At 40.3% G+C, this 12,083-nt stretch overlaps 1 protein-coding gene across 1 annotated transcript in view; it reads left to right on the top strand.

The window, feature by feature from the left end:
• Positions 1 to 11,875, top strand: part of PHF8 (PHD finger protein 8) — a 228,847-nt gene extending 216,972 nt beyond the window's left edge. The window contains exons 19-21 of the mRNA XM_007958567.2: positions 6,506 to 6,615; positions 10,530 to 10,854; positions 11,787 to 11,875. Coding sequence (XP_007956758.1) covers positions 6,506 to 6,615; positions 10,530 to 10,854; positions 11,787 to 11,875 — 524 coding nt within the window. The remainder of the gene's footprint in view (positions 1 to 6,505; positions 6,616 to 10,529; positions 10,855 to 11,786) is intronic.
• Positions 11,876 to 12,083: the final 208 nt, after the last annotated feature.

Below are 12,083 nucleotides of genomic sequence, written 5' to 3'. Positions count from 1 at the left end.
ACTTATATGCAAGTTCAACTTGAAGTTGAAGACAATTAAAACAAGTCCATGAGAGCCAAAATATGACCTTGAGTATATCCCTCCTAAATTTAGAGACCATCTACAGAATAGATTTGATGCATTGAACACCAGTGACTGAAAACCAGAATTGTGGGATGACATCAAGAGCATCATCCATGAAGAATTAAAAATACGAGAAAGAAAGAAAAGACCAAATGGATGTCAGAAGAGACTCTGAACTTGCCCTTGAGTGCAGAGTAGCTAGAGGTAATGGAAGAAATGACAAGATAAAAGAGCTGAACAGATTTCAAAGAGCAGCTCGAGCAGACGAAGCCAATTACTATAATGAAATGTGCAAAGACCTAGAGTTTGAAATCCAAAACAGAAGAACATGCTCAGCATTTCTCAAGCTGAAAGAACTGAGGAAAAAATTTAGGCCTCAAGTTGCAATATTGAAGGTTGCAGTATGGGCAAAATATTGAATGATACAGGAAGCATCAAAAGAAGATGTAAGGAATATACAGAGTCACTGTACCAAAAAGAACTGGTCAATCTTCATCCATTTCAGGAGGTGCCATATTTTCAAGAACCAATGGTACTGAAGGAAGAAGTCAAATCTGCACTGAAAGAATTGGTGAAAACAAGGCTCCAGGAATTGATGGAATACCCACTGAGATATTTCAACAAACAGACACCCCACTGAAAGCACTCACTTGGTTGTGCCAAGAGATTTGGAAGACAGCTGCCTGGCCAGCTGATTGGAAGAGATCCATATTTGTGCCCATTCCAAAGAAAGCTGATCCCACAGAATGCAGATATTATCAAACAGTATCATTAATATAGCATGCAAGTAAAATCTCACTGAAGATAATTCAAAAACGATTGCAGCAGTATATTGTCAGAGAACTTCCAGAAATGTAGGCTGGATTTAGAAGAGGATGTAGAACGAGGATGGATGGATGGATGTCAGATAGATCTTGGCTCAAAGCAACAAATACCAGAAAGATGTTTACTTGTGTTTTATTGACTATGCGAAAGCATTTGATTGTGTGGATCATAACAAATTGTGGATAACATTGAGAAGAATGGGAATTCCAGAACAATTAATTGTAGTCTGAGGAACCTGTACATAGACATAGGCTGTTGTTTGAGCAGGAAAAGGAAACACCACATGGTTTAAAATCAAGAATGAAATATGTCAGGGTTGTAACCTTTCAGCAACTTATTCAATCTGTATGCTGTGCAAATCATCATGATAAGCTGGACTATATGAAGAAGAACATGGCATTAGGATTGGAGGAAGAATCATTAACAACCTGTGATACACTAATAACACAACATTGCTTGCTGAAAGTGAAGATGACTTGAAGTACTTACTGATCAAGATTGAAGAATACAGTCTGCAGTATCGATTACATCTCAGTAGAAAGAAAACAAAAATCCTCACAACTGGTCCTATAAGCAACATTACGATAAATGGAGAAAAGATTGAAATTGTCAAAGATTTCACATTAGTTGCTTTTACAAGCAACGCCAATGGAAGCAGCAGTCAGTACATCAGACGATGTATATAACTGGGCAAATCAGCTGCAAAGGACCTCTTTCAAGTGCTGAAGAGCAAAGGTGTCTCCTTGAAGACTAAGGTGCACCTGACACAAGCCATGGTATTTTCATTTGCCTCATATGAATGTTAGAGCTGAACAATGAATAAGGAAGACAGAAGAATTGATGCTTTTGAGCTGTGGTGTTGGCAAAGAATGCTGAAAGTACTGTGGACTACTAAAAGAACTAACAGGTCTGTCCTGGTGGAAGTGCAGCCAGAATGCTCCTTGCAGGTGAGAATGGCCAGACTTCATCTCACCTACTTCGGTCATGTTGTCAGAAGGGAGCATTCCCTGGAGAAGGATGTCATGCTTGGTAAGGTGGATGGTCGACAAAAGAGGGGAAGGCCCTCAACGAGATGGATTGACACAGTGGCAGCGGCGATGGGCTCAAGTATGGCAAGAATCATGGCGCTGGCACAGGACTTGGTGGTGTTTCATTCTGCTGTGCATAGGGTCGCTATGAGTCTGAGATGACTCAACGGTACCTAACAACAGCAACAACATCTCAGTATGAAGAAGAACATCTAGCTTTTAAACCAGTAGGATGAAACAGTAGAACAGAGCTTCTTTAGTTAGTGTCTATGGACTTTTGGGTCCTTGAATCCCTTAAAATTGTATATAGATTTTATATAAATGCATGTATATGTATGTGTATTTCTCTAGAGAAGAAGCTTTTATCACATATTTAATGTGACCCCCATTTTGAGTTCTAAACCCAAGAAAGATTAAGAGACATTCTACTAAAGATAGTCCCATTAAAATCAGGAACAAGCCCATTGTATGCATTACGAAAAAAACAAGCCAGACAAGCCCACTGCCATTGAGTTGATTCTGACTCATAGCAACCCTTTAGGACAGAGTAGAACTGCCCTATTGGGTTTCCAAGGCTATAAATCTTCATGGAAGCAGACTGCCTTATCTTTTTTCCACAAAGCAGCTGATGTGTTCGAACCTATGGCCTTTTGGTTAGCAGCTGAATGCCTTAACCACTGCACCACCAGAGCTTTGTGCCTATTATCAGTACTATTTAGTATTGTTCTAGAAGTTCTAACCAGCATAATTAGGAATGAAGCAGAAATACGAACTGTTACTATTGAAAATCACGATGACAAATTATCATGGTGTGAGACTCACTAAGGATGGGAATCCTACTTATTTTTGTCCATCATTGTATCTAGCTATTCACATAGTACCTGACATATGGAAGATGTTCAGTAAGTATTTGATGAATGAAAACCTTGATTCTGACAATTTTTGCCACTTTTTTGTGTGGCTTTTATGGAGGAACAAATTTTTGGAGGTCTTAAAACCCATTGCCATCAAATTGACTCCAACTCATCCAAACCTATAGGACAGAATACAACTGCCCCATAGAGTTTCCAAGGTTGTAAATCTTTATGGAAGCAAACTGCCTCATCTTTCTCCCATGGAGAGACTAATGGATTTGAATCGCCAACCTTTTGGTTAGCAACCAAATGCTTTAACCACTGTGCCCCTGGAGCTCCTTCCTATATAATCATGCTACCCTTTCCATGTTCCAATAATGGATGTTTTCAGCTGTTTCTTCTCATTCTGAGTCATGCCGTATTAGTAAATGAAGGTCCCAAAAGCTTCACTCCATCCATGTCATTAAGGTCAACTCTATTTTCTTTCTCAGTCATATTTTGGGTGCCTTTGAACCCGAGGGGCTTATCTTCCAGCAGTAAGTACATCAGTGTATCAGTGTTCTGCTATACATAAGGTTTTAACTAATTTTTTTTTTTTTGGATGTAGATCACTAGGTCCTTTTTCCTAGTCTGTCTTAGTCTGGAAGCTCTGCTGAAACTTGTCACAATGGGTGACCCTGCTGGTATTTGAAATACCAGTGGCATAGATTCTAGTATCAGAGCAACACTGAAACCACACTATGATAAACTGACTGACAGATGGTCTGTGATGATGGTGCAGGACCAAACAACATTTTGTTCTGTTATACATAGGATCACTATGAGTAAAAACTGGCTCAACAGCACCTAACTTCAATAGCAACTCCTTTATTATACTTAACAAGTTAATGGTAATTCCTTAATATCTTCTAATACCCAGTCCACAATAAATTTTCTCAGTTGTTCCCCCAAAATGTCTTTTACAGCTTGTTTTTTGTCAGCTTAAAACAACTCTACAGGTCAGGAATTTGGGAAGTGCATGATGAGGACAGCTTATTTCTGTTCCACAATGTCTGGGGCCTCAGCCAAGGAAACTAGAAAGCTAGGGGTGACTTTATAGTAGGAATTTGAGTCATCTGAAGTTTCATTCATTCACATGTCTGGTGCCTGGGCTGAGAAGACTCAAAGACTAGAAGTGTCAACCAAAGTGTCAATATGTAGCTTCTCCATGTGTCTGTCTTGTTCACTGCCTAGTGGCCTCAGATTAGTCAGACTTCTTACATGGCAGCTCAGAACTCCAAGCACAAGTGTTTTAGCAAGCAAAATGGAAACTGAAATCACCTTTTCTGGCCTAGGCTCAGAAGTAATACAGTGTCACTTCCACCACATCTGTGGGTTACAAAGGAACTGCCCAGATTGCAGGAGAAGGGGCATAGACCCGACCTATCGGTAAAAAACACATTAAAGAATTTGGGGCCATGTTTTAAAACTACCATATATAGAAAACTATAGAGAATAATACAAAAGATACACCAGGACTCTATATTTATGTACTAACATTTTTGCTTGATTTGTTTCAGATCATCTTTTTAAAACAAATATAATGTCACTTTTCAAGAAAGACTCTAGCCTCCTGAGTTGCCTGTTGTCTGCATGTTGCTTATCCAGAAATTTTCCTTTTAATAATAACAATAGCTAGCTTACTAAGGAGTTTTTAAATCTCGATCAGTACCACCAACAACCATTTTTTCTGTGATACTGCCTTTTTCTTTCATTAAAAATAGAGAAAAGTACAGTGAACTCCCTATATACTTACACTACCACTGAGAATCAACAATTGCCTATATGTTGCCATATTTATCTATCACTTTCTCCCTTTAAAAAAAAATTCTTTGCTGAAATATTTAAAGCAAATCCCAGGTATTATGTTATTTTTATCACCATATACTTCAGTATGTGTTTCTAAAAAATACAGACACCTTGTCACATAACCACAGTCCTGTTACCATACATAACAAAATTAACCACCAGTCCTTGATGTCATCTAATACTGAGTGCATAATCAATTCTTCCTAATTGCCTAACAAAAAATAAAGTGGTATTTTTAGTTGGTTTGTTTAAATCAGAATCCAAACAGGATCCATATGGCATTTGGATGCCATGTCTTTTGAGTCTCTGAATCCAGAGATTGATTTGATGCAGTTGTTGTTGTTAGATGCTTTCAAGTCTGCTCCAACTCACAGCAACCATATGTACCACAGAATAAAACAGTGCCTGGTCCTGTGCTGTCCTCACAATCCTTGCCCATTGTTGTAGCCACTGTGTCAGTCTATCTTGATGAGGGTCTTCCCCTTTTTTGCTGACCCTCTACCAAGCATGATACCCTTCTCCAGGGAATGGTCTCTTCTGACAATATGACCAAAGTACTTGAGATGAAGTCTGGCCGTTCTCACTTCCAAGGAGCATTCCAGCTGTACTTCTTCCAGGACAGATTTGTTAGTTCTTCTGGCAGTCCATGGTATTTTCAGTGTTCTTCATCAGCACTGCAATTCAAAGACATCAGGTCTTCAGTCTTCCTTATTCATTGTCCAGCTTTCACATGCATATGAGGCTATTGAAAATACCATGGCTTGGGTTAGGTGCACCTTAGTCTTCAAAGTGACATCTTTGCTTCTTAACCCTTTAAAGTCTTCTGCAGCAGATTTTCCCAGTGCAGTATGACATCTGATTTCTTGCTGCTTCCATGGATATTGATTGTGGATCCAAATAAAATGAAATTCCTGACAACTTCAGCCTTTTGCTTATTGGTCCAGTTGTGAGGATTTTTGTTTTCTTTATGTTGAGATGTACTCCATACTGAAGACTGTAGTCTTTGATCTCATCAGTAAATGTTTGAAGGCATCTTCACTTTCAGCAAGCAAGGTTGTGTCATCTGCATATCACAGGTGGTTAATGAGTCTTTCTCCAATTCTGATACTATGTTGTTCTTCATAGAGTCTAGCTTCTTGGGTTATTTGCTCAGTACACAGATTGAATAAGTATGGTGAGAGGATACAACATGACTCACACCCTTCCTGATTTTAAACAATGTACTGTAGAGACTGGTTTGATTGTCTTGTACCATATCCTACCTTCTAGATTTGTCTGTTTGCTTCTTTATGAAATTGACTTTCAAAGAGAAAAGTATCTTTTAGATTAATTATTTTCTCATGATGTCACTTAATTTGTTCTTCTTCCCCTGTGTTTGCTAATAAGTGGAAGTAATTTCAAAGGATTACTTGATTTGAGGTTTTTGGCAATATTACTTCCCAAATGATACTATGAATATCCTATTTTATCAGGAGGCACATGAAGTAGGATTGTCCCACTATTAATGATACTAAGTTTTGATACTTAGTTCAAGATGATGATCCCCTGATCTGTTATAAAGTTAGGTTTTTCTTCTTTCAACTAGCAAATGATCTGGGAGGCAATACTTTGGCATTGTGTGAATATCTAATTCTGTAGCATAAATTGTTTCATTAGAGGTTTTGTAAACTTTTAATTTTCTAATTATATCATTCCTTCTACATTGACTGGCTTGTATTCTTCTATAAAGAAGAATGTTCCCTCACCAACTGGGGCTGTTTAATTATCCTGAAATATACTTCCTACTGAAAATATAAGGGGATTATGAAAGAAGACAATCTTCTTCAGGAGCTCATAGCTTGTTAGGCTAGAAAAAGAGAGTGACACCTCATTCTGTTTTTCTTGCAGCCCGTGTGACCCCAACCCTACCAAAGCAGGACCGTCCTGTGCGTGAGGGGACCCGGGTAGCCTCCATTGAGACAGGCTTGGCTGCAGCAGCTGCAAAGTTGGCCCAACAGGTAGGTATTGACACTCCAGGTAATGGCCCTGCTACTTATCCTAGTTAGATTTAGAACCTCAAACCTCAGACCTTCAGGATGATAGGATCCCACTGTTGTCTTATTGAGTAGTGTGTAGCCTTTGATCTTTATCCATAATAGTGTCCCAAAGCCTACCTATATCCTTCACACCCCAGCTTAATAACAAGCTACTTCCTCAGGTTACACAGTTGGTATAATTTAGGATGAAAGAAAACATGGAGCCAAAGAAAGACCTTTGGTGATTTCTCTTGCCTTCCCGGGTATATAAAAACCTCTCAGATGGGAGGAACTAGGTCTGTCCTTAGGTGAGAGCATTTGCCCTCAGATGAAGCCTTTAGGAAGTAACTCAGCTATTGTAATTTGGTCTTTTGGAAAGAGGTTTTTCTTGTTCTCTTTACCAAATATTATTGCCTTGATCTTCATCCCCTGCTTCCCAAGAAAACTCAACTACTGCTTTTTGTCCTAGAGGGTCATCTTCACTAGAATAAGCTCACCTCCTAGCATTATAGTTTACAAAGTTCTTTAACCTGTGTAATGTGCTCAGCAACTCTGGAAGCAATTGAAGGTGAATCTAATTTTCCCCTTATCAGTATCCTCTTAGCTCTTCATATCACATCTTGTAGCTTAGAGCATTTATTGAGCATCTGCTGTATACTAGGTGCCTCCATTTACAGTGTTTCATGTAAAATGCCCAGTAGAGCTGTTCAGTAGGTGATATTTTCATCATTTTACAGGTGAAGAAAATGAAACTCTCTTTAAGTGACTAGTCCAGGATAATACAGCCAGTAAACGGAGGAGACACGATTCAAACTCATATCCTCTAACTTTAAATTTCATGTTACTTGCTATTTAAATAAAATGAAATACTTAAATGTTTATATGATTTACTAATTAAATCCTATTTAAATAAAATTTAATAGAATTATGTTTTTCATGTGATGTTCTGTGGAGCTATAGAGTTGCTTAGAAATATCTCAGAGGCTGTTGTTAGGAGCCAGAAGAGACAAGGCTGGCCATGTGGATCTTCTTTGACCAGAACTTCTCTGTGTTCTTTATATACCAGTGCTATGTAAGATGTAATTTGATAAGAGGGGTTGTGCTGCTTTAAATAAACAGATAAATTAATTAAAGGTGTGAAAAATACTGTTATTTTTATAAGGAGCCTTAAAAGGAGCTTTTGAAATTGGGGAGGGGTTTTGCAGGCTGAGTTTATGGTAGAGGCAAGGAGGCATTCAAGGAAAAAAGGAGCTCCCTGATATAATAGACAAAGTCCTCTTGATTTGATCTTTAGTCACCTCTCTTCACTCATCTGACAGCCCCTCATAGATGTACTTTACAACCATACTACACTATGGTACTCATGTACTACACTATGGTACTCATGTACTACACATGGTACTCATAGTTAAATCAGTATATCAGATTGTTTCATGCCTCTGTGCCTTCACACAAGCTTCTGTTCCCCTCAGATGTCTTACCTAACAACCTTTCGTGACACCTATCACCACATTATTTCAGTGGCCTTCTTTCATGCTTCCTTAGCATTCTCTCATGGTACTCAACAATCATAAATATTTTTTTCTATGACCCTTGTTAAACTCTAAGTGCCTCAGGGATGAGGATGTATCTAATTCAACTTGATATCCCCACTGTGCTAAGCACATATATCTAGTCAGTGTTGGAGTGAGTGAGTGAATGAATGAATGTATAAGCAGATATTTCTGGATTGGAAGGTTCATATTGGGATTTGGGGTAAGATAAGTAGTGATTATAAAAACATGATTCTAGAGCTAGTCTACCTAGGTTTGATCCTAACTCAGCCATTTGGGCAAGTTACTTAACGTCTCTGTGCCTCAGCTTCCTCATAGACTGTGTGTGAGGATTAAATGAGGTAATATATAAAAAACCTTTTAGACAAGTACTTGGCACAGAGTAACTACCATAAACATGTTAGCTTTTCATCATTATCATTATGGGTTGGCTTGGTATCAGTGGCCAGACTGTGGAAGACCATGCATGTCAGGTCAGAAGTCTGAACTTGGATGAGAACCTTCTAACAATTTTTTGAGTGAGGTAATTGGCAAGATAAAAGTGGCCTGTTGTGAGACAATCAGTCTAGTCTTCTGTGAGAGTGTTTGTATGAGAAAGAGATTAGCAGCAAAGGTAGGAAAACGTAGGCTAAGTGATCTAGATGTGAAGAGATCATTTTTGAATTAGGATGAGAGAATTGATTTCTGCGGTTCCTGGCATGGGTAGAATAGCAGTATGGCTACATGCAGAGATTCTGAAGCTATATGGCTTCAGTCTGAATCCTGGCTTGGTCACTTACTGGTCCACTACCTTGAGGAAAAGACAAACCTCTGTGCCACAGTTTCATTTCTTTACTTTTTCTTTTTATCCATTGTGGTGAAAACATAGACAACAAGACATTTGCCAACATAACAGTGTCCCTATTTACAGCTCAGAGATATTGATGACATTTTCATGTTGTGTGTCACAGTTTCTTCATCCTTAAAATGAGATTATAATTCTTACTTCTCAGGTTCTTATGAGTATTCAATGAGTAAATAATAGAACAGTGCCTGGCATGTATTGCTAATATTATTATTCTTGTCCCCCAGAAATTCCTATGGTAGCCACAGCCTGTCAGATCTTCCAAGTGGCAGGAGTAGGCTCGAATTGCCAGGAGAAGGCAAAGAAATGTAATCACTGAGTTGGTCTGTGTGACCAGGTAGCATTTCAGAAGGTGAAGTTGTTCATATGCTCTCAGCACTACCTTTCCAGTTTCTCAGGGCTCCAGATGCCCACTATACAGGTACCTACTATCAGTGGATAGTAGAGCCATGGTGCAATGGATGGATAGACTCCAACACTTTGGGAGGAGTGAAACAAATCCTTATTCATCCCTCCCATCCAATATTGAGGTTTAAGATCCAGTGACCTGGAGGACTGTCAAGAACTTTTTCAAAAGAAAAAGACCAGCAAAGAAGCCTTTGTAAGAGACGAAGATAGAATAACATTTTACCACTTACTGAATTCCTACTTGGTATTATATGTTTTCACATTATTATTTTATTTACCCTTTCCAACAACCCCATTTTACAGATGAGGCAACTGAGATTCAGAAAAGTTTGTAACTTGACCAAGGTCATCCAATTTAGTAAGGTGGAAGCCTAAATTTAAACTTAGATTTATCTCATTCCAAAGTTAATGCTTTTTCTATTCTTAGATGTTCCATCTTGAAGTTTGTAGGTTCTCTGTTGAATAGACTTGGGCTGAATACTGGACTCAACTACTTTTCAGATATGAAGCTTTAGGCTCAAGTTACTTAATGCCCCTTTACTTCAGTTTTCTCATCTGTAAAATAAGCGTTTTTCTTTTGCAGGGCTATTAGGAGTATTAAATGAGATAAAGTATATGAAATACCTCAGCTGCTGACATAAATTTAGCTATTATTAATTGACATGTCAGGAGCTCTGGTAACGTAATGCCTAAGGCACTGGACTGCTAACCAGAAGACTGGTGGTTCAAACCCACCAGCCACTCCTCAGAAGGAAGGTTGGGCAATCTACTTCCGTAGTGATACTGCCTCAGAACCCCAAGGAGGGGTCACTATGAGTCGGGTCCAACTCAATGGCACATACCAACAACAGACATGTCCACGGTCTACCACATTAATGGCAATCCTAGGACTAAAACCCAAATTTCCTAACTCGTTTCCTAAGGAGATGACGTTGGGTATTGGAAGTCCTATGCATTGTGTATACATTCAGGCTGGACTGAAGGGAAGGGTTTCAGAACCATATTGAGCATTGTCCAGTTCCCTTTCTATGAGATTTTCTTTTCTTTTCTCTATTCCTGAACTCTCCCTTCCTGCTTGGATTGTGTTTCAGGAGCTGCAGAAGACCCAAAAGAAGAAATATGTCAAGAAGAAACCTTTGCTGAAGGAAGTAGAACAGCCTCGCCCTCAAGACTCCAATCTGAACCTGGCAACACCAGCCCCAACTCTCACCACGACACCCCAGCTTTTCAACCCCTTGCCTCCTGAGCCTAAACAAGAGGCCCTCTCAGGAAGCCTTGCTGACCACGAGTATACTGCTCGTCCCAATGCATGTGGCATGGCCCAAGCAAACCGCAGCACCACACCCATGGCCCCCGGTGTCTTCCTGACCCAGCGGCGCCCTTCGGTTGGCTCCCAGAGCAATCAATCAGGACAAGGTACCACTACCCTACGGTTATAGAACTGAGAAAGACCTTAGAGACACTGAAGGCCAATATAAGGAGCTTGGACTTGATCCCATAGGCCATAGAGTGAGTGACATTGACTGGTTTTAAGCATAGAGAGACAAGATAAGGTTTGGGTTTAGAAAGATCCTTCTGGTGACCAGAGTGGAGGGTGGACTGAAGATGGGCAGTCTAGGGAAGAGACAAATACATCAATTTAGAAGGGAATGACAGAGCTGGGGCTCTGTCAAAGGAAATAGAAAGGTAGGGGAGAAAATTGATCACTTATGGAAAAAGTCAAATAGAACATGGGAGGTGATTTGATATGGAGAGAGAGGAAGAGGCAAGAGAAAGGGGCATCAAGCCCCTTCTTTTCCTCACTTGGTCCTTCAAAGCCCAGTCCTTACAGTGCTCTGCTCAAGGATGGTAAGGTTGGTGTGACGTTAGAATGATGAGCATAGGGATATCTAATAAAACAAGGCCCTGAGGATGACAACTTCAGGGATACTGAGCTGTGGTAATTAACCTGGCATATGTCCAATCCTGGTAGTCAGGATAAGAGGACATAAAAGGACAGTCACCGCTCTGCAGTATTAAGGAGGCAACATGATTGAAACTAAAGCGGTGAGGAAAAGGAACTGGACAGACTGTGACCAGGACACAGATAGTTCATAGCTGCTGTAGGAGGTCATAGGAAGAAGAGCAAAGGCACGTAATGTTGGATGGAAGCAGTTGAGTAAGGGAATTGGCAAGAGAAGAGTACTTCTTCCAAGGTGGGCTGGAAACCAGGCCTAAGGATGGGGAGACTTACTGGGCAGACAAAAAGAGAAGGGGAGATGGCCTGAGGACACTTGGTGCTGGAGTTGCTGCTAAAGCCCTTGACCAAGCTGTGGGGGGACCTTGCTTATCTCTCCCTTCCCCCACAGGAAAGCGTCCCAAAAAGGGCCTGGCCACAGCAAAGCAGAGACTCGGCCGTATCCTGAAAATCCACAGAAATGGCAAACTCCTTCTGTGAGCCCCCTTACACCCCATCCTCCACCCCATCACTCCCATTGCCTTCTCCATTGTTGACTCGGGGCACTCCTGGATCCTATCTGCCCCAGACAAGGTGCTGAGGTGCATTGTCCTGCTTTCTTGGGACTGACCAAAGGCATGGACTCCCCCATGGATCCCTCCACCAACTCCCTTCCCCACTTCCACTAGAGCATCCTGCCTGCCTTTTC

This window comes from Orycteropus afer, unplaced genomic scaffold (assembly GCF_000298275.1).
Source record: "Orycteropus afer afer isolate SDZICR_OR568_19922 unplaced genomic scaffold, OryAfe1.0 scaffold01016, whole genome shotgun sequence".
In the NCBI taxonomy this organism is placed as follows: Eukaryota; Metazoa; Chordata; class Mammalia; order Tubulidentata; family Orycteropodidae; genus Orycteropus; species Orycteropus afer.
This window is presented reverse-complemented; position numbering and strand designations above follow the sequence as displayed.